Source organism: Lepidochelys kempii, chromosome 5, assembly GCF_965140265.1.
Source record: "Lepidochelys kempii isolate rLepKem1 chromosome 5, rLepKem1.hap2, whole genome shotgun sequence".
Classification (NCBI taxonomy): domain Eukaryota; kingdom Metazoa; phylum Chordata; order Testudines; family Cheloniidae; genus Lepidochelys; species Lepidochelys kempii.
Genome location: NC_133260.1, coordinates 92,007,476 through 92,031,004, shown reverse-complemented (window position 1 = coordinate 92,031,004; position 23,529 = coordinate 92,007,476). Strand labels below are relative to the sequence as shown.

Sequence of the window (23,529 nt, the reverse complement as noted above, 5' to 3'; positions counted from 1 at the left end):
GCTTGATCCACTGAAGTCAATGGGTGCCACTGACTTTAGTGGGGCCAGAGTTTCATCCCGTGTCTTTAGAAAAGGTAAGTTGTCTTTGGATGATGACATTGTTTAAAAAAGGTATTAATTTAATGCAATACTGGAGCAAAACACCATGACATTTGCTTTCTCTCCAGTGCAACACAAATTAATCTGTGGATAAAACTTGCTTTTCCTCATCAGCTTTAAAATGTTCTATTCTGAAATAGTTTCACATGAAACTATTGTTTTTTGGATTAATGAAGGTGGAAGCCTGAAGTACCTTCTCTCTGTAGTATAGTAAAAAATTAACCACTTGCAGATCTTCATGTTAAGTGTTTTCCTCATTTTCTTGTATTTTACTGGCCTTGCAGCAGTTATGTGTTTGGCCATTCAACAATGATTTTCTTTTCCTGAAAACAAAATTGTTCTGAACTGAAATAGATTTTACATTACAAATATTCTATAGCCATGTGGTTAACATACATTTTGCTTATTCTGGTTGTTTAAACTATGCATCTGTATTCTAGGCTCTTTTAAGCAGGATGTATGTATATGTATTAACATAGAACTTTCTCATATTTAATCATAAGTGAAAAAAGAGCCATACAATACTTCTGGTGTAGTAATTATTGGTATTCCTGGTTATAGGTTGGGTTAACTTACACACAGAAGAGGTTAAGTATTTGGGCCCTGGTATTTAGGGTTTGCTCCACTCAGTGTTGCAACACCTAACCACTTAAGGAGCCTGCAGGCCAGGGGAATTGTCAGTCACAAGGTAGGCATCCAGACTCCCCATACAATGCGTGGGGAATGTTAGGTGCCTAAAGAAGGGACTTTCAGAACCCAGTAAGCTGAACAGGTTGTTCTGAAATGGGAAGGTTTCTGGTTTCTAAGAGCTCAGTACAAGATCAGGGCCCTGGAGATATAAAGTAGACAAGTCAGAAATATTAGCCAAGAAGAATGTGTTGTAATCTCAGACATCTTTTGGAGTATGTTCTCATTTCAGTATAGGAAAAATGAAGTGCACAAATCCCTGGCACCAAAATGAGATTATGCCCCTTAGGTATGTTCTGCTGATGATTAAGGTAGTATAATCACTCTACAGTCCACAGAACTTCATTCACTGGAATTTTCTTTCATCATTTGGTAATCACTGAGCATTCAAATGGAAAGAATAGCTAGTTGCAAAATGCTTCCATTTGATCTGTTTTGTTAGGTATCTGTAATTTTTTCTAAAATCCCAAACACTCCTTACATTCCTCTCTCTGCACCTGTCCATCCAAAAAAAGGCACTTTTACCTGACATCTGGCACTTTCACCTCTATATTTGGTAGCTGATATCATTTCAGCTATAAAATAATGCTGTTTAAATTGGTGCACAGTATCTTAATGCACAAAGCAAGCTGTTGAAGCAAAAACATATTGTCTGGGGTTCTATTAGTGTTACTGAACAACTAGGAAAAGTTATGGAGCCATTTTTGCCCCCTGGATTTCACAAGTGTAACTGATAGCCTGATTTGGCTCAGGGTGACTGTGAAAAAGTACTGACTTCAATTCTAAGCCCAAATTCTGCAGGCATTTATGTCAATATATAGCTGAAATTACTCCACTGTATTAAATTGAATAACTTCAGTTTACACATGAGCTATACTGACCTCCTCTGGACCACTCTGTTATCAGGTGACCAATTTCTTAGAGGTGTCATGGTTGAACTGGGTTTTGAAAGGGATTTGAAGGTGCAAAAGGTAGTAATTTACAAGTTAGTTCAGTGAAATCACAGTGGATCATGTTGATCTTTTTGAAGATGTTAGTGTGATCCTGTGCAAAGGAAGAAGAGGGCTCAAGATTGGACTCTAGGAGGGAACTGAAGATTCTAAATAAGCAAGAGGGGTTGTGGGAATTCAGTTCAATGAAGGGTTTTGGGAATTCAATTCCATGCGGGTAGGAAAGTAGTGCTTATTGGCAAAGCGTCTGGCAGAAGTGGAGTAGGAGAGAATACATTTGTAATGTAATCACGGGATTTATGCCATCGGCATTCAACAGTTTGGGAGCAGGGACAGAGGAAATGGATGTTAAGAGTGAGCCAGAGTTAGGAAAAATGGAATAATACTACTTCCCTACCTCATAGCACATTGCAAGGATAAATGATTAATGTTTGCGGTGGTTAGATACTACAGTGCTGCGGGGCCACATAAGAAGGTAGAGAGACAGGATGTAGAGGTAAGACAGGTATTTGTAAAGGTGAGAAGGCATGTGGGAACAGGGATGGTGGGGAGAGAGGAGGATATAGAACTGGTAGTGGTAAAGTGGGGAGGACAGAATGGATGAAGGTGAGAGAGAAAAAGCAGGAAAGGTGGAAGAGACAGTGAGCTAGGGAAGAGGTAGGGTGTGCCTATTGGAAAAGCAGTGGGAAGACATGGTATCAATAGGACAGTAAAACTGTTGTTCAGTTGATCAGATAATAGGGTGGCAAATAGATTGACAAGTAAAGGAGATGATTGACATCGGTGAGAATCCAGAGAATGGAGGGAAAACTGAATATTGGAGGCGGGATCTGAAGAATAGAATGTTGCCCATAAATAGCTTGTGAGAAGTTTGCTTTAAATCTGACTTGTGGGTGTACTCTTGATAGAAGGCACTTGAATCAAAGTGTAAGTGAATGAAATTTCAGGCCAGGGTGAGCTGGAAGATGTTCTCCAAACTCTGGGGAGAAGGGAAACGAGAAGCCACTTTGAAAGGATTCTGCTTTTAAAACAAAATTGTAGCTGCAACTGCAGAATTACAGCAAATGAGATGAAAATGTTTAATTGCTACTCACTGAGCCAGGAAACGCATGGAAGGGACAATCATGCTTCTATTCCTCCCCTTTCTGCAGAATGTCACCATGGTTTGACTCCCATGGGAAATCAAATCACATTTAAAACAATGGAAGAAAACAGTTGCTTGGTTATTATTAACCAAAGCAGAGATTTTTAAAAATAAATTCTTATTCACACAAGTAGTGCCATTGAAATCAACTGGATGACTTGTGCTAATATAAATTATCCACAGAAGGTGTTGCAGCTCAGGTAGACAGACTCACGCTAGCTCTGCTTGAGCTAGTGTGCTAAAAATAGCTGTGTTGATGGTTTTAGCATGGATGGCAGCTTGGGCTAGCCATCTGAGTACAAACCCACTCAGAACCCTAGGTATGCACCCTGAGTTGACACCCCTGTTACCTCTGGCTACATTGCTATTTTTAGCATGCTAGCTCAAATAGAGCTAATGCATATCTATCTACCTGAGCCGGGAAGCACACTCCCAGCTGCAGTGTAGATGTACCTTATGTGTGAAACTTGGGGAAACATGTTACATTTCTGGGAAACTGACTCATAGGTTTGTCTTGATTTTCTACAAATTTGACATTTTAAATTGCTGCCTAATAATGAGAATGCAGCTTTTAATGCTTAAGGCAACAGATTTTGTGGGCAACAAGAATATAGCTTATGTGCATCATGGTCATTTGTGGAGTTTCATTACTCTTTTTATAATGAAATGTCTTTAGGGGTCACAAAGAAACCCTGACAAACATATCAGTTGGAACTCACCTGAGCTTTTGGGAGAAAAGGTGAAATCCTGGACCATTTCTGAGTCAGGCATCTGGATTGTCTCCATTATACTTCATGCAGGCTTATCACATTACACTGGGCTAAGGTTTTCATGAGTATTGAAATTAGAATCAGATAGGCTGGCTAAACTCTGATTGAAATTCCATATAGTGTGCTGTATAGCTGTGTGGTGTTTATACACTGAGTTACAGCCCTTTTTTTAGTTAGGTTCTGGTTGATATTAGTTAAAGCCTTTCACTGTGTCATCTTCCAGAGTCATATGGATGATTTCTTCTTAAAGGTGTGTGAAATTCTTGTTTACAACTAGAGTTGTTAAACTTTAATCATAATATGGGACTGAATGGGTCCACAAAGAGTCCACCACATACAGTGATGAAGTCTTTTCAGGAGTGTTCTTTATAAATCAGTAGACCAAAATCCACTATGGAACAGATTCTGATCTCCATGTAACTGGTAAAAATCCAAAATGATTTCATTGAAGAGAATAGAGTCACTCCAGATTTTCACGGGTGAAATTGAGATCAGAATCTGGCCCTGCGTGTGGTGTCTCAGATCGGTGATAAGCACCATGGACCAGATCTTCAGTTGGAGTAAATGGATTATAGCTCTGTTGACTTCAATGGAGATGTACCCATTTATACTATTGAGGATCTGGCTCCATAATTTTATTAAGCAAAGTATTTTGCTTCTAGGCTGCATTTGGAATGACATTTAAAAACAAACCTCAACAAAACAAAAAACCACACTGCAATGTTTCTAGGCAGATAATGTCAACTGATTTTTTTTTTTTAAATTATTTCATTTTTGCTGCAGGATTCTAGTGGACAATCCATTCAAGTGTTCCTGTGATGTTATGTGGATCAAGATATTTCAGGAGACCAAGTTTTCTAACACAGAGACTCAGGATTTTTACTGCATAAATGACAACAACAAGAGGATACCCCTTTCGGACATGCAGATCCCCAACTGCGGTAATATAATTTAAAGTAAAACAGTTATGAAGTTAAGTTACTGCCAGGCAGGAAAAGCAAACATGCTTTCAGCTCTTGGCTTCAAGATGGTATATTTGCGGCTGTATGAAGTCTCAGGAGAAGGTCCCTCTGACTCTTTACACCTTGTGGATTAATATTGTGAGTTTGAGTTAGAATAGCTTTTTTTTAATCTTTTAAAATAAACTGTTGCTCAGAAATGAATCAGAACAAAATATCTAAATATAGAAATGGTATATATATTCATTAAATTGAAAAGGATGCTTTCAAGATGAACAGACCCAAAATGTTACCTACCTTAAAAATGTAATTTGTAGCTTTCACAGAATCCCTAGATTAATAGAATCTTTATTTTCCTTTAAAAATGAATGTTATTAGCATCGCATTTTCAAAACTCAGGCTATAAATTGTGCCTGTTTAAAAAGAAAACACACAAGCAAATAATTCTGTATTTTTCCATGTAGATCGAAGTAACTGTGTGCAAACAGAGTGAGGGAAACCCTGCAGAGTCCACTTTGTATGGGTTACATGAAGCAGACTCTGCAGGTTTCAGTTTGCAGCATTTGGCAAAATACCAATTTCCACCGGTTTGAGGAGAAATTGTATGATAATTCTCATCTCCTTGCTTCAGTTGCTTCCTTCCACAGGGTCCTGGAACAATTGTCAGGTAGTTTCACTTCTTACTAGTTGGAAAAAGTATTCCTTAGCTTCAGATCTAGTGGCAGGGGGAGCAGCTGGGCTTGATTCCTCTCCTGAGCACAATTGTTTCTGACTCAAATTGCAACTCACTAACAGATAGTAAGTTTCATTTTGTTTTTCTTGATGGGGAGAGAGAGAGCACAATGAAGCAAGCTTGGAGGAAAAGAAGGAAGGAGGGCAAGGCAACACACAGTGGATAGATTTGAGTGGGGAAAGAGGCAAAGAAGAGTGAATTGGAGGGGGGACGGGAAAAAGGTAGAAATAAACTTTTTCTTCCTTCTGTTGTATCTGCCCGCTGCAGCTCTAACCTTTCTGTGAGTGCTTCACAACACCAGACTGCTCTTCTTTTCAGCACTCCCAACTGGGGCTGAAACCCATAACTAGGGAGGAAAACGGGGTGGAAATCAGACGAATGCTCTGTTTCATATAGATACTGTTGAGTACATGCTCCTGTCATGGCAATGTGTGTCAAGCAGAGCAGAGAGCGCTGGTGATTGGAGAGCAAAGAGCATGCAGATATTTAGTAGCTCTCCCATGTTGCCAGCAGTGTCAGTGGATGAAGAAGGGAAGAGATGGGCAAGAGTGCAGGGGAAAAGCAGCATGGGATGCAAAATACAAATCTCTTTGAAGTACTCTGTAATCTCAGTCCAGCACTGAGCAAATTTCCCTTCAGCTGCTGCTGAACTTGGCTGCTCTGCTTTGAGGGGCCTGAGGGAGAGCTGCTGCATCTTCCAGGTCTTTGGGAGGACTGGGGGCAGTAGGCACAGGGCAGGGGTGTTGGCACAAAACACTGGAAGCCAAAACAGTCCCTGTTCTGCTGCAGCTGGTCAGAGCCAGCATAGGGACCCCATAATCCTTAGCTAGAACCCCACTGGTACCTAGAGATTCCCTTAACTCAACAGTTTTCTGAGTTCCCAGCACTAAGGATCATGGGACTTTTACTGAGTCATTGAGTGACTGCAGCAAGTTTGGGTGTGTTTCTCAGCCTGTGGTGCCTTGTGTGTGGGAGGTGTGCCTCCTGCCACATAAGAGAGCTTTGCAAGATTGGGGGAGTCATTGGCCAATCTGGTGGTCCTTTCAAAGGCCACTGCAAATGGTCTACACTAGAGCAGGAGAAGGAGGAAAGGGGGTTGGAGACCCTGTGTGTGAAGGCTGTACTTGAGAGGCTTGTTTCTTGGAGGAGAAGAAGGGGTGGTTGTATGAACAGCAACACAGGACCACAAATTGTTCATGTGCCTGGTCTGATGTTCATGTTTGTGCATGGAACTTAAACATACTTGATTATGAGTAGACTTGTTTTTCTCTTTAACTCTTAGCTCAGCCCTAAGTGAACATTTGTACCATAATATGGCATTACAGTTTACACCCTTGGGTGACACTACACAAACAAATCCAGAGCATGATATCAATGCTAAGTCTGCCATCTCCCAGGAACATAGCAGACACTTAAAGGAGACAAATCACAACATCCATGTGAGCACGACCTACATTCTGAAACTCTTTTAAGAAATCATATATTGAGCTACTATTTTTAACAATATCTCTCTGATACTTATTTTACATTGCTTAGGTTTGTGTGGACTTAATTTTCAGAAAACCCAGTTCCATAAACTGTAGCTGTGGCTTCCGGTTTGAAAATGAGAAACCATATCTTTAATTTTTTCCCCTGCAGATATTTTTCCAAAGAAGTTAGTCTGTTTAATTTTCTAACAAAATACAAGTCAACAGAGGCTAATTGTTATCTAACTATAGGAAGAATGAAACCTTTGGTTTGGATTGAGTAATAAATGTCCATTCTTTACAGTTTTCTTCCCCTTCCTATGAATTAACTACCCCCTACCCTTTCTTTTGACTTTGATAGGTTTTGTGGGTGCTCAGGCCTTTGTAAGCTATATTGTCACCTAACAGAGTACAACCTTGCTAATTTGTCCTAATGACGACTACTACATTAATTACTGCAGATTGTTTAATTTTCTGAATCAGCAACTAAGCAAACAACTTTGATTTTAGATAAAAATTAAGGACACTGTCTGACAAAGTACTTTGTTAATTTATTCTGGCAGGTGTAATTAATTATTGATGGTAATACTGCATAGTATACTAGTAAGCATTTTGTAGTATAAGTCTTGGTAATAGGGCACCTTGCTACTGTGTGCTGCTAATAAATGGTTTCTTGGTTAGAATTCTCTGGTTTGCAGATCAGTAAAGTGAGAATTTGTGAGGTTCTGTGGCACTGTACTTATTTATGTCATTGAAAAGTTCATTAATGGACTGGTTAAAGGCTAGTTGCAATTCAATTTTAGCTTTACAGTTGAACTTCCATAATCCACATTTATGGTGAAAGCCAATAAGAACTATTGACAATAAAGTACTTTTTCTGACCTCTGATCAAAAGATCAAATTTGGGATTATTTTTCTGTAGTCAGTGTCGAAATGAACAAATTTAAAACTGTCCAGTGAGTCACCTGTTACCAGTGTCTGCATTGTATAGGTAGTAAAGAAATAATTTTCTTTCCCTCATATTTAATGCCTCTGTTTCTGCCACTGTTCGTAGATTCTCAACATCATTCCATCTTGTATGACCAATCTACCTAATCAGAGATCTTATATAGCACCTAGTGTGGTGTTTGATCCATCTGTTTATTTTGATTATCCTTCCAGTGTTGCATATTTACTATATCATGCCACTTCGCTGCAAGTTATTTTTTCCTTGTCACTGGTTGTGTATCCTAGCCAGAGTTTCTTGGCCAGATTTTCAGAGAGCAAAAGCCTAATTTATTTGTTGTAGATGTGCCAGATATGGCAATTTCCTGCAGTGACCTTCAAAGACTTATGGTATTGAGTTTATGTAATATTGTGGACCTGGATTGTATGTAACTGCTTTGTGGGGTATATGGGTCAAACATTGCAACACCATGCAGTATCTTTAGGAACATTATTTTAAATGAATGGTTTATCTATGATTGTGTTCTTCTGCATGGGGGAGGGCTACCCCAAGTCCTACAGGAATTGAAAAGAGTGGGTGGTGATTAAGGAAAATCAGCCAGGTTGTAACCCCCGAGAGAGGTACAACCTCCTGGCGAGGTTCACTTATGCTAGTTCAGAGTAGATTCTCCAGAGACCAACAGACAAAGGAAGGACTCTTGGATAAATATCCTGCTTTTAAACTGGCTCAAAGCCATCTTTTTGATCCAGCAAATGGATAGGACCTTCTGTCCAAGGAGGTCCCCAATGCTTTCTGGGAGGGGTTGGAAGGACTGACACCTGCCAGAGCCCAAGGTTGGAGCTGGGATGATCTTTGGTAAGCTTTTAACATGAATATAAGTTCTTTTATTGTTTCAATATGTTTCCTCTGTAATGCTTTCACCTTAAGAATAAATATGCTTGCTTATAAAGAGCTGTGTGGCATAACTGCTGGCAATTTATCTGTTTACAGCAGGGGTTCTCAAACTGGGGGTTGGGACCCCTCAGCGGATTGCGAGGTCATTACATGGGGGGTCGCGAGCTGTCAACCTCCACCCCAAACCTTGCTTGCCTCTAGCATTTGTAATGGTGTTAAATAAATTAAACAGTGCGTTTAATTTATTAGGGGGGGTCGCACTCAGAGGCTTGCGATATGAAAGGGGTCACCAGTAAAATAGTTTGAGAGCCGCTGGTTTACAGCCTTTGAAGAGAAAGCAAAGCACAGATGCTGGCCTGTTTAGGCAGTCTGGCTTGCTGGGATATCACAGTGTAAGGAGGATGCTGTGCAGCCTAGAAAAACCTGTCAGGAGTGGAAGAGATGCAGACCTCTACCCAAGTGAGGTGACAGCTGAGGAGCTGGGAGCCTAGAGTGGGTGCCTTTGAGGAATCATAGAAGGGGAATACAGGTGCCATTGCCCTGAACTGTGATAGTAGACATCACAGTTTGTGTATGGATACAACCTGTGAGTTGAGGGAAGCTTATCTAAGAACTGCAGGATTGGGCCCAGAATTTGTCTCAATAACAGGATTTTTGTTTTCATATGGAGAAGGGGCTGACTCTTTTCTCTTGTAGTATTGTAAATCTTCCAGCAGAGATTTGGCTTTGCTCTTGTTAACTTGCATTATGTAATTGACAGAATTTCAGAAGGTGCTGCTCCTTGTTTGCAATTACAATCTAAAAGCCAGTTTGCTCATTTCTTGCTGTGTTCAGGAAGCCCTTTTCCAGTAATTTGTATAGGCGAGTGTTAAGATAGTTCTAAATAAATTAGACTCATGCAGGCTTTTCTCCAGACTGTGGAAATGGCCATTGTGTTGAATATCGTTTCTGGAGGTAAATAAATATGAGAAATACCAAGTTAGAAGTTTTGTTAGGAACAGAGTGGGAGACATTATGGATTTTAGATGTTAGGGAGAAAATGAAGCCAGATTGAAAGATTGGCATGATTATTTGTTTAAATAATAGAAAAAATGTAATAATATTAGTGAATCAATAAAATAAGCATTGGCTCATAGGCTGTCACAACACAGCATAGTTCAAAACAGCAAGAAAAGGCATAATCCAATGGGTGTTGAAATCTTTTCTATTATCAGTCAAACTTCACAGATAAGGCTGATAAAAGTAGAACATAACAAGCAAAACTAGTTGGCTTTTAAAAAGGTCATAAACATTCTCTCTGTATTACCTGTCAGAATATTCATTCGCCCTCTATTCTGTATTATTTACTTTGGCTCCAACTAATAGCTATTATGCATGATGTACGCTGGCAAACTATTTTTATTCTCTTGGTACTGAGTTTTAGTTCTTATCTATGATCAAGATCTGCATGAATAGTGGTTTGTACGAGAGTTTTGACAGCAACAGGGTTTACACTGTAACTCAGAAGTTGAGTTACTGTTTTCTTATGCAATTGAACTTAATTAAAACATTTTTCATTATTAAGAGCTTTTAAAATGAAAATAAGTGAATTGACTGCCATAATTTATCTATGAAGCTTCTTGTCAGGAGGGAGGGAGGGAGTAGGAACCAGACTTTCAAAAGTGTAGGTACCTAACTTGTGCACATACTAACTCTGATGCATATGTACAAATCTAGATTATTCTCATGCACAGACCTCTATATCTGTTTAAATCAGGGGTTGTGTGTGAGCAAAATTAAACACACATATCTGTACATGCACTATCAAAAATCTGCCCCTCATAATGTAAAAACAACATTCCATTTTATAATTGTGACTTTCTCTCTAAGTTAGTTTGAAATGGAAGTATTTTATAATAGCCATAGAACAAAGAAATAGGAATATTTAGGGAAAACAGGGAAGTTAGTGTGTTCTGCTGGGTAGAGCAGTGGATTGGGACTTCAGAGACAAGGGTTCTACTTCTCATTCAGCAACAGGACTGCTGGGTGACCTTGGGCAAGTCACTTCAACCTTGTGTCTCAGTTTCCCCACCTGTACAATGGTGATCATGATACTTATCCACTTTGAGATGTACTGACGAAAAGTGCTTTTTAAGAGCTAGGTATTATTATTATTTCATCCTTGTAATGTAACTAAATAAAGACTGATGCTACTCCTTTCCAATAGGCTAAAGAAATGACTCTCTTAATTCCTTACAAAATGGAGGCTGGGTCAGGACTTTGCCTTCAGAACCATGCACACTTGATATCAAGCGTGTGAGACTATTCTTTATTATTGCAAACATCTTGCCTGGTCTTCTTCCTGAGACCTAAAAAGTTCAAAACCTCCATGTTTGTCATACTGAAGTGTTTGACTTCACTTCTGCATTTTCAGTATTCCTAATTATAGGAATAGGAAATGTTGCAGGTAGAGCAGAACGAACATTTACTGCTCCATACTAAATGTGTTTTTAAATAATAACTGCTGTACAAGAAGTCCTTTGCCAGAGATTTGCACTCCATCAATCCAACCCTCATTAGCTTCCATTAAAATTGTTAGCAGAGCTCTCGATTCACCTGTGAAGGCTTGTGTCTGCTTTGCACAGCTCAGCTGTATTGAATTCATTTGATTGCTTTGGAGACGTGAGGTGCTGCTGATAGCAGCACTGAGTGCTCTGGTCTGTCTGATTTTGCTCTGAAGCTCTTATGTGAAATGGATGTAACTGTCTCCTTGGAAGAAGCTCTGTGAAAGGCTCTTTGAGATATTTCTATCTTTTGGATTTTTAAAGGTGGGACTTTGCAGCTACAAAGGGAGGGAGAATGGAAATAATGCTTTCTATTTTGTGTAACTAATGCTTTGTACGTAATCTTGTAGGAGTATCCTGTTTTCAATGCTATAGAGGCATAGCAGAGCTGACTCCCACATGGTATTTCTGTTTATTTCATTGGAAATGTACCCACTTACCCCATGTCTGAATTTAGCTCACAGTTTCTGGGCTGCAGCTGGTTGCTAAATGCAACACAACAGGTGCGTCATATTATCAGCAATTCACAGATTTATGCCCCAATTCAGGAGAGAAAAAAAAGCACCTTTTGCCTTGTTTTTAGCCCATACAAGCCTAAAGTGTGTGTGTGTACGTATGTATGTACGTATGTACGTAAGTAAAATATCTTTTCAGGATTTGTGGCTTGTATTCTGGAAGCTGGTCAAATTTTAACTGAATTTGTCCTATAAAAATGTTCAATTTTTGAATGAAATATTTTTCTTTATATTTTCTAATCTTCAGCCAGGAAAGGTACATTGTAATTTGAGGAGCCATGTTCTCTTATTTCTTGACCAGCGCCACATCCATCCTCCAGAAAACGTGATTGGCTGGATAAAATTAATAGCAAGTTAAAGTATTTGTTGCTGGTGTTGCACTTAAGAGCAAACCTTATACTCACATGTGGGGGAAGTCTCCTCCCAGCATGAAGAATGCAGGGAGCAGCCGCAGATTGCTTTGGAAACTTGTGTGTTGTGAGCAAGGCTGGGTTTGGGCCCGTTGTATCCCCTGAACTCTAGAGAATATCTGTAAAGCAGGGGGTATTAAAAATATGTCGTCATACAAGTTTAAATATAATTATTGTTCCCCTTATTAAGCTCACCAGTCTGCAACTGAGAGTTGTATTGAGAAGATGGTTCAGGAGATTCCAGCAAAGGACTAAAAAGACCTTAATGAAGGTCAGATATAAATTGGCTTGTGATAAATGCATTGAATGTCAGTTCCCTCCCCAGCAAAACATCTGTTTTGGTATGCTGGGGGAGGGTCCTTCAAGGTCTTATCAGAGCCCATCATCTCTGCTCCTGCCCTGGCTAGAAGGGTAGTTATGAAGAAACACTGCTCCAGGCTCAGAGAGAGAGGTTTGCACATATATCTTGAACTTAGTAGGAAACTTGGTACATCAGGGAAACCAACAGTTAAAAGAACAGTTTTTGTGTTCTTCTGCCTAACATCATCCAGCTGTGATTTCAAACTAAGGGCTGCAGACTTTAAATGAACAAATCTCCAGTTGACTTCAGTGGGAGTTTGGCAATGGAGTTCTGCTCTATAAAGCAGGGATCTCAAACTCAAATTGCCCCCAGGGCCACATGAGGACTAGTACATTGGCCCAGGTGGTGCATCACTGACACCTTTTCATATAAAGGTATAAAAGCCCCTGGCCCCGCCCTATTCCATCCCTGCCCCTACCCCGCCTCTTCTCTGCCTCCTCCCCTGAATGCGCAGCTCCCCGCTCCTCCCCCCTCCCTCCTGGAAAGCTCTAAGTGCCGCCAAACAGCTGTTTGGCGGCGAGAAGCACCTGAAGGTAGGCAGAGGAATAGAGACGCGGCACGCTGTGGGGGGGACAGCGGATGAGGGGAGTTTGGCGGCCACAGGAAATAACTCCAGGGGGGCACGGGGAGCTTGGCAGGCTGCCTCAAATAACTCCTTGGGCCGCGTGTTTGAGACCCCTGCCATAAAGGATCACAGAATGTGGGTTGATATTAATAAGGTGAAACTTTTATGTGTGGGTGTTTTTTGTATTTCTGTGCTCAAGTAGGTTGGGGGGTGTGTGACTTTATCATAATAGAAGAAATAAAAACAAAAATAAGTGAAATTATAGAGTCAGGTCCTTACAAGAGTTACAATTCAAGCTCAGGTTCACATCTCTTCTGCTATCATAGAACATCATTACATCCTTGGTGGTGTTACAAATGTCCATATTATCACGAGTAATATCATAAGTCAAATTGAAAATCTGTCCAGTGATATGGCATAACTCCTCAGGCTAGCTCCTCAGGTTTCATACCTCAATAGCAAGAAAAATGTAGCTCTGAATCTGAACTCAGACTTTGTGACTGACCTCTGTCTCAGTGATGGGCTGAACATGGCTGAACTGTTACTGAGACAGAGGTCAGCCACAGAGTGTGGGTTCAGGTTGGAATATTAGTAGTTTGTTCAAACCATGTGATATGCACTTATAGGGAGAGATCCTGGTTCCATTGAAGTCAATATAAGTTTTACCATTGACTTCAGTGGGGCCAGGATTTCACCTTAAAAACACTACACACATAGACATGTCTGTGTGTGTGCATACATGAGTGCTAAGTACTATTAATATGATTTTTGAGGCTGACTGAGGGATTTAGCTACAAGAGTTCCATTAATTTCACGGGGAGTTGAGTAGCAGAATCCCCAATGCATCTTTGAAAATTTCAACCAAAGTATTTGTTCTTGCCTTTGTTGAACTACTGCTAGCTATGCACTGTAGAGAGATGGGCTGCATGATCACTGAACAGTAGAACCTCAGTGTTACGAACACCAGAGTTACGAACTGACCAGTCAACCACACACCTCATTTGGAACCTGGCAGCAGCAGAGACCTCCCCCCCGCCCCCCCCCCAAAAAAAGAAAAAGAAAAATAGAAAGAGCAAGTACAGTACAGTACTGTGTTAAACATAAACTACTAAAAAAAAAAAAAGGTTGGGGTGGGGGGGAAGCAGCATTTTTCTTCTGTATAGTAAAGTTTCAAAGCTGCATTAAGTCAATATTTAGTTGTTAACTTTTGAAAGAACAACGATAACATTTTGTTCAGAGCATAGGCACTGACTTACTCAGCTCTGCCCCAAGCCCTGGCTCCACCCCCTCCCCCCAAGCCCCTCCCCCACCTCTTCCTATCCCCTCCCCCCCCACCTCTTCCTGCCCTCACTCTTCCCCCTGCTGAACAGCTAATCGTGGTGGGTGGGAGGTGCTGGGGAGAGCGGAAGGAGCAGGAGCTGATTCGCAGGGCTGCCAGTGGGTGCTAAGCACCCACTATTTTTTTCCATGGGTGCTCCAGCCCTGGAGTACCCACGGGGTCAGCACCTATGGTTCAGAGTTATGAACAACCTCCATTTCCGAGGTGCTCATAACTCTGAGGTTCTACTGTACCACCAGAGTTTGACTGTCCCTCTGTAATGTGGCTTCAGGTAATAAATGCACACTAATGGAGCCAAATTATTCCTTTTATGAATGAGTGTCTCAGGTTTGTTATCCAAGGATTTTGTATAGGATTGAAGAGCTCAGTACTGTTCCCATAAGTGCTGCAACTCACTTGAAGTCAATATGTCCAAATGTGCTCGTGATGAATAGAAGGTATTTTTTGACAACCTCTAATCCAAGAACTACCTGTTGAAGTAAAGTTTTATTATTTTGAATATATTGCACAGACAACTTTTCCATATGCTGTACAGTATTACAGCTAGAATTGCTTAGTTACTATGTACATATTACATAATTCCAAGTTACACAATTATTCTAATTATGCAACTTGGAAGTCCAATCTAATGTTCTTTATAACCGATGCTGTACTATTTTTGGGCACAAAGCACTTGGTCTAGGGAAACAATATATCATGGTATGACTGATAAGAAAGGGCAAAGAAAAACTGTGTGTGGTTTTTAAATAAAAACTAATGAGTTTAATTATTAAATGAAATCTATTAAATTAGACCTATGTAGACCAGTGAAAGGGCATGCTTAGTTCTGAGTAAAAGTTTACGATGATGTAACTTTATGCTAATTCAGTGAAAATTTAGACATCCCACTTTTACTTTTTATTCTACATTTTGTATTTTAAAATTTATGTTTAGCAACCCCTGATGAAGATGTTTGCATGTGAGCAACTTCAGGAAACTGAATAATCCCATGGATCTCAATGGGTCTGTTCACATTCATTACGTTTCTCACATGTATAAGAGTCTTTGGGATCAGGGCCCATATTTTAATAAAAATTATCATATAGTATAGAGCACTTTCAACATTTTGCCATCAGTGAGCCTTGTTTGTATTAATCTGCCTTTCTTTATCTTCCTGTAATGTTTTACTATCGGCAATTAGCAAAACTACAAAAGTAGTGAAAATTTCTCTGTGTTCTTAGATGCTGTAGTGGTAGTCACTATACAAAACCCTAAACTAGCGAGACTTTTACTATTTCTTTTCAGGTGAGTTTTATGGCTCTTTTCTGTGATATTTTAGAGCCTTGGTGGCTTCTGTTTGTTGTGACCAGAGAGGATTGTGGGGAACGTCAGAGAGACTTAACCAAACTAGGTGAATGGGCAACATGATGGCAAACAAAATTCATTGTTTATAAATGTACATTAAAGGAAAAAGGTTGCACTACTCCTGCTCCTTACAGTTACTTTAGAACCTTGTATTAGCTCAGGAAAGGGACAGGGATAAAAATCTCTGCTCAGTGTGCAAGTCTGGTCACAAAAGTAAATGAGATGTCAGGAAGCATAAGGAAAGGTGTGATGAACAATAGACAAAACATAATACCATTATATTACTCAATGGTACATCCTCATCTGGAATACTGTGTGTGTGTGTGTGATAGTGGTCACTTCATCTCAAAAAAGGATATTTCAGAATTAGAGGGGGTTCGGAGAATGATCAAGGGTCTGGAAAAAATCATAGAGAGGTTGAAAAGATTGGGAGCGCTTAACTTAGAAAGGAACATAAGAATGGCCATACTGGGTCAGATCAGTGGTCCCTCTAGCCCAGTATCCTGTCTTCCGACAGTGGCCAATGCCAGGTGCTTCAGAAGGAATGAACAGAACAGGCAATCATTGAGCGGTCGATCCCTTGTTGTCTACTCCTAGCTTCGGCGAACAGAGGCTAGGGATACTCAGAGCACACAGTGTTGCATCCCTGCTCATCTTGGCTAATAGCCATTGATGGACCTATCCTCCATAAACTTACATAGTTCTTTTTTGAACTCCGTTATAGTTTTGGCCTTCAGAACATCTCCTGGCAAAGAGTTTTGACAGGTTGACTGTGTGTTGTATGACAAAGTACTTCCTTTTGTTTGTTTTAAATCTGCTGCCTATTAATTTCATTAGGTGACCCCTAGTTCTTGTCTTATGTGAAGGAGTAAATAAATATTTCCTTATTCTCTTTCTCCACACAGTCAAGATTGTATACACCTCTATCATATCCTCACTTAATAGTCTCTTTTCCATGCTGAAAAGTCCCAATCTTTTAAATTTCTCCTCATATGGAAGCTGTTCCATAGCCCTAATCATTTTAGTTGCCCTCCTCTGTACCTTTTCCAATTTCAATATATCTTTTTTGAGATGGGGCCTTCAGATCTGCATGCAGTATTCAAGATGTGGGTGTACCATGAATTTATAAAGTGGCATTATGACATTTTCTGTCTTATCTATCCCTTTCTTAATCGGTCATAACATTCCGTTAGCTTTTTTTTGATTGCCACTGCACACTGAGTAGATGTTTTCAGAGAACTATCCACAATGACTCCAAGATCTCACCTAATTTAGACCCCATCATTTTGTATGAATAGTTGGGATTAATTAGAGGGGACATGATAAAACTGTATAAAATAACAAATGGTCAAGAGAAGAAAGATCAGGAACTCCGGTTATCCGTGTCTCATAACCTCCCAAAAGAGGATATTCAATTAAATTAAAAGGTGGCAAATTCAGAACTAATGAAAGGAAATACTTTTTCTTATAATGTTTAATTAAACTGTGGAACTTGTTGCTACTGGCAGTTGTAGAGGCTGAGAATATAGCAAGATTCAAAATAAGATTGGACATTATGAATATCCAGAATTATCATAATTAATACTAACAAGAAGTTAGGAAGGGATATTAAACCTCATGCTTTGTGGTTTAAACCAATCTCGCTCTATTAGCGATCAGGATGAGATCTGGGGGAAGATGATCCCCGATTTGCTTATTGTGGGTTCTTTAACCTTCCTCTGAAACATGAGTCTGATCAGTCACTGTAAGGGACAGGATACTGGACTAGATGTACCTCAGGACTGATCCTGTATGGCAATTCCCAAGTTCTTTATAGTGCACATGATAGTAACAGTGGTGCCATCCCACACTTTTTTATATAAAAGAATACAAATTCAGCCAGCAGTAGCAAAGTTAGAAAGAGCACACAGCCATCATGCTTTAGTAAGCGAGTAGCTAAAATGCTACTTGGTCCTCCACACCCAGTTCAACAATCAAAAAGCACCACTAGAAGACATCTTGAAATTTTAATGGAAATCCAAGTAGTGCAATAGATGGTCAACAATGATTTTTTATTTTGGGGGGGGGGGGCTTATATGATAGGGTTCATATGAAACTGTGTGTTTTAGAAGCTCTGTGAACTCAAACAGCGACACACTTTGAGTAGTTTTAATTTGGCATGAGAGATGTCAGGCAGGTCTTGTCCAGAGAAGATACTGCTAGGAAGAAGCTGGGCAATAATGCCTTGATGGCTAAAATTCTTTCCCAGAATCAGGTATGACCACAGGAGTCAAATAGTTTTAAGAACTGGTGTGTGAGGGTGGCTGCATGGGGTAAATTATCTCATTACTTCTCCTCCATGTTCCCTATCCAACATAATTAATATCTAAATGTTCCTTAGGATTTAGTTTAGTTTCCTGCCTGGCTGGATGACAGACACTGCTGAGGTTTGAAGTCATGGCAAGCAAAAGCAGATGGCTACCTTCGCTAACAGATTACTGCATCAAGGCATACAGCCATCCAGCTCTGTTTCAATAAACTTCAATGTATGATTTACAAAGTGAGCATAATAGAAGAAACCCATGATGCCTATAATCAGAATCATATTACTGTACTACTTAAAGCACTAGCAGAATTGCCTAAGCAGTTATTGTATACTCCTGATGATCTCAAATCTTATTAGGCAAGAAATCAGTGCCTGGAAAACGATTTGTCCTGCCTTTGCTATTACTACTTTTCATTTCATTTTTATTGAACTAATTAAACTTCAAGTGATATTTCAAGTTTCTATTGAATTTTTGGCCAACATATTAATGTGCTCTAATTAACACAAATCCAATATAAGGGACTTACTATGGGGCTTTATAATAATAATAAAAAAAATCACCTTGCTAAACTTGTAAACCTGCAGGTGCATGACGGAATCTGCTCCACCCTAATTAAAAAAATATAGATAGAAGCTTTGTTGCGGAAAAAGAAATCTCACTGCAAAACAATACATAGCTAGGACAGCTGTTTTTTGCTGTGCGGGATATTTGAGATAAATAGCAAACAAAACATGTCTAAGATTGCTGCTGAGCTGAGCATCGTGGTGAGGGCAAAGCTAAAGTTATCTTTATATAGGGGATGATGGCACAATCTCACATAACAAAACTCCCGTGTTTTCAGCGTACTGCCTATTTTCAATGCAAACAAATATAGTTTTGAAGGACAGAAAAAATACACTTCTCACGTACCTGAAGAAAAGTTGATTTTTGGCCTAATATGCTGCTGACCATATTTTCAAAAGAGCCCTACTCCAGTTTATGCTCTTAAATGAAGTATTCGGGTTTTCAAAAGTCCTCAAAACATGACCACTCCTATTGTTCTGACAGTTGCCATTGTTTTGGGTGTTGAGCTGTACCAAAAACCTGACCACTTAATTTGGGTGCCTAAAAGGGAGCTTCTGGAAGCTGAACTCTTCTGAAAACCTCCTCCATAATAGGTTTGTGGAGCTAGATTCTCTCCTACACCAGAGCACCACTCAATGCAGGTGAAAGGGATGAAGCATCAGGTTCCAGCTCCCTTATTCTTTGGGTCAGGACTGATCCAGACAAAAGGTAGAGCAGCTTCCTAGCAAATGACACAGAGTAGCTGTTTCCCTGAAGCTAGTTCAGTCCTGTGGCTGAAGTACCTTAGAAATGGCCCTGAAACAGTTGAGGAGCAGAGGATTTGGACAGTTTGAGCTGCTCTGGCTCTGCCCCTTCCTTCCCTTGACATGCCCATAGCCCCTGCCCCTCCTACTCAGTTTGTCTCTGAAGATCTGGGTTTCACGTGTGTGTGACCTCTTTGTGGACTGGAGCCACTCCGATTGTATTGTTTGTGGGACTCTTTCCCCTGACCCTGCATGATGTCATGGGCTAGATTTTTCCCTTTAGTGTATATATAGCTCAGGGTACGCTAGGAATACCACCACAGTGTTAATTAGGCAAAAGGAAAATGAGGATTTTTATTGCAACCACTACAAATGAGAAAAGTAAGTTGTATCTTATTTTCCCTCAAGAATGAAGGTGAGATTTTCAAAGGCACAATTGGAGTTAGGCATCTGAATATCCTTTCTACCTTTTGAAAATGATTCCCACTTCAATATCTTAAGGCACTTGAAAATAAACTAAAATTTTCTAGGGAGGTGGATTGGTAGAGTGGAGAAAACACACACATTCACTCCTACTGCCACTTAAGGACTTCACTTACATAGTACCAAATGTGCTCTTTGCATTTTTTGACCAAATAGCATCTACCCCCAATGAATCTCTGATTAGCTGAGTAAGCAGAGTTTTCGATTATATACAGACTGTTGTCAAAGAGTTGAACAGCTCATTTGAATATCTACCCTATCTCTATGACAAACACAAACACTTATATATTCTTTTGCTTGTGTCACAGGCTTGCCCTCAGCAAACTTGAGTGTCTATAACCTCACTGTTGTGGAAGGAAGGAGCACCACACTGTACTGCGAAGCTACTGGGGTGCCATCTCCCAATGTATCTTGGGTTGTTGCTAATCTTGTTTCAAAACATGAGGTAAGTTTTACTTAGAAAAAGCTGGCTATCCAGGATATACCTGCTGAAGAATGTTGTGTGGCTGGTCTTAAGCTTATTATTTTTCATAATCAAAATACAAAATGGCAAATTTGTTTACCTTGCATTTTTCCCTCAGGTATTCTTCATCGACAATGGTTCTGGGACAAACATTTCTTTCTTTGAGAAAGTGGCTTTCATTTAAGTTTCTGTGATTCCATTTATAATTGATAGCGCTACGGTTCTATGGAAGGGTCCTGGTAACATAAGAACAGCTGTACTGGGTCAGACCAAAGGTCCATCTAGCTCAGTATCCTGTCTTCTGACAGTGGCCAATGCCAGGTGCCCCAGAGGGAATGAACAGAACAGGTAATCACCAAGTGATCCATCCCCAATCACCCATTCCCAACTTCCAGCAAATAGAGGCTTGGGGCACCATCCCTGCCCATCCTGGCTAATAACCATTGATGGACCTATCCTCCATTAATTTATCTAGTTCTTTTTTGAACCCTGTTACAGTCTTAGCCTTCACAACATCCTCTGGCAAGGAGTTTCACAGGGTGGCTGTGCATTGTGTGAAGAAATATTTCCTTTTGTTTCTTTTAAATCTGCTGCCTATTAATTACATTTGGTGACCCTTAGTTCTTGTGTTTATGAGAAGGAGTAAATAACACTTCCTTATTTACTTTCTCCACACCAGTCATGATTTTATAGACCTCTAACATATCCCCCCTTAGTGGTCTCTTTTTCCAAGCTGAAAAGTCTGTCTTATTGATCTCTCCTCAGATGGAAGCTGTTCCATAGCCCTAATAATTTTTGTTGCCCTTTTCTGAACCTTTTCCAATTCCAATATATATTTTCTTGAATATTACATCTGCATGTAGTATTCAAGATGTGGGCATACCATGGATTTATATAGAGGCAATATGATATTTTATGTCTTATTATCTATCTATCAAAAATGAATCAGGAGAGTGAAGGTCAGGTGAGGTTTTGATTGTAACAACACTCATTATATAGAAAATGACAGTCTGATGATAAAAGCTGTGTGTGTAAATTTACTATTCACAGGCCATAAATATGTGGTTATACCAGGGTTGTGGTTATAAATATGAATTATTTTTGTGGGGGAATCACCTTGTTTGTTTGGTTTTTTTCTATAAAACAACAAAAACCAAGTGTAAGCAATAAAAGTCAATGTTAACTTTACACTATAAGAAATAGTGAAAACCAATTAAGTATGGACTTGCTTATCCAAGGTCACCCAAATAACTGACTGTCCCTCATGTCCCTACCCTCCTGTGTCCATGTTTCATATTGTGCATAAGATAGGATTTAATCAATGCATCTCCTTCTGATGAAGGAGATATTGATAAGGACTTTAACAAGTGTGCAGCCTATTCCTGCTGACAGCTTAAATCTGCTTTATTTACATTGTGCTCTGGAGTTCATGATTTTGGCTTTAAGTGGGGTCATCTGCTACCTTGGGGTACAAACTGCCTAAATTATTTTTTTTGGCCCTTAAGAGGTGCATGGCCCTAGACACAAAGGGTTAGATCCTGGTCTTCAGATCCTGTCCTGCAGTGCAAAGGGAACAGAGATTGTCTATGACAGGGGTGGGCAAACTTTTTGGTTCGAGAGCCACATCGGGGAATAGAAATTGTATGGCGGGCCATGAATGCTCACAAAATTGGGGTTGGGGTGTGGGAGTGTGTGAGGGCTCTGGTTGGGGGTGTGGGCTCTGGGGTGGGGTTGGAGATGAGGAGTTTGAGGGGTAGGAGGGGCTCTGGGCTGGGACCGAGGGGTTTGGAGGGTGGGAAGGGGATCAGGGCTGGAGCAGGGTTGTGGGTTCTGGCTGGGGTGTGGGCTCTGGGGTGGAGCTTGTAGATGAGAGGTTTGGGGTGCAGGAGGGTGCTCTGGGCTGGGAGCGAGGGGTTTGGAGAGTGGGAGGGGGATCAGGGCTGGGGCAGAGGGTTGGGGCTTTGAGAGAGGCTCAGGGGTGCAGGCTGTGAGTGGCGCTTACCTCAAGCTGCTCCTGGAAGCAGTGGCATGTCCCTTCTCTGGCTTCTATGTGGAAGCGCGGCCAGGCGGCTCAGCACACTGCCCTTCCACAGGCACTGCCTCTGCAGCTCGCATTGTAGTGCTGGAGGGGGCCATTGGAGCATGTAGGAGCCAGAGTGGGGCCATGCCGCGGCTTCTGGGAGCTGCGTAGTGCGGCCCCCGACACAGCGCCCCAGCCAGAGTGGGGCCGAGTCGCGTGGTGCGACCCCCACCCAGTTCCAGAGCAGGAGCTCATGCACTGCTTAAAACGGTTTGTGGGCCCGATCTGGCCTGTGGGCTGTAGTTTGCCCCGCTCTATGAGCACAGCTAGTGATTTCCCTAGAGGGTATTCTCAGGAAGGTTAGGCTGGCATAGCTGGTTCTGTCTCCCTCTCTCCCCTCTCACAATTTCTTTTTCCCTCCTCCAGTAAGTAATTCCTAGATAGTTGTGTCCTTCTTTCCCAGAGATTGCCTTGGATGTTTAAAAATGTTTACAAATTCCTTGGTGATAGGAGGAGCTTGCAAGCTGTTCATGGGCTCTTTCTACTTCCCTAGATGGCCCCCCACTTCCATGTTCTTCAACCCTTTGTTACTTCCTCCATTGTGGTCATATACATGGACCTGTGTAAAATGTATAGCATCTCCTTAGGGGTTGTGCAGATTTAAGAACACAGGGGGTCTGTAAAGTACAGAAAAACTGAATTTAATAGCTAAAATAACCTGCCTGAAACTAGCCAAATGCACCAGTCCTCACCAAAGCCAACAGATTAAAACAACTGGGGGAATCTCTGCTAAGCCTTTTTTTTTTTTTTTGAGTTATGCACCAGAACAAATGTAGGATAATGCTCAAGAAGTGAAATCACCTCATTTTTTAAAAACTCTCCTATCTTCAAAGTGCCTTTTTCAATTTACTTCAAACTTTCCAGAAAAATTCTATCTTGGCATAATTTTATGCCTGTGAAATTTGAGTGCCTTGTAATGGAAGGCTAGCTTCAGCCTTACCTATGGAATAACACTAGTCTCATCAGTAGTATAACAGAGTACCTTCTTAAACTCCTTTACTGTTCACCACTATCCCTGCCATTCTATATTTTGTTCTTCTGTTTTCCTTTTCTCCTCTCCCTCATGTGTCTGTTTCTGGTTCTCTGCTCTCCTCCTGCTGCTACTTCTGTCTGTCTTCTTTCCTTCCTCTCCTATAAAGAAAGATCCCAGAAAATGGCTCTGATC

General features: G+C 40.6%; 1 protein-coding gene across 8 annotated transcripts in view; it reads left to right on the top strand.

The window, feature by feature from the left end:
* Positions 1-23,529, top strand: part of NTRK2 (neurotrophic receptor tyrosine kinase 2) — a 319,997-nt gene that overhangs the window by 30,064 nt on the left and 266,404 nt on the right. For all 8 annotated transcript variants that reach the window (XR_012159057.1, XM_073345038.1, XM_073345037.1 and 5 more), the window contains exons 6-7: positions 4,434-4,591; positions 20,130-20,266. Coding sequence is in view for 7 of the 8 variants with exons in the window: in XM_073345038.1 (XP_073201139.1) it covers positions 4,434-4,591; positions 20,130-20,266 (295 nt within the window). In the remaining variant the exon portion in view is untranslated. The remainder of the gene's footprint in view (positions 1-4,433; positions 4,592-20,129; positions 20,267-23,529) is intronic.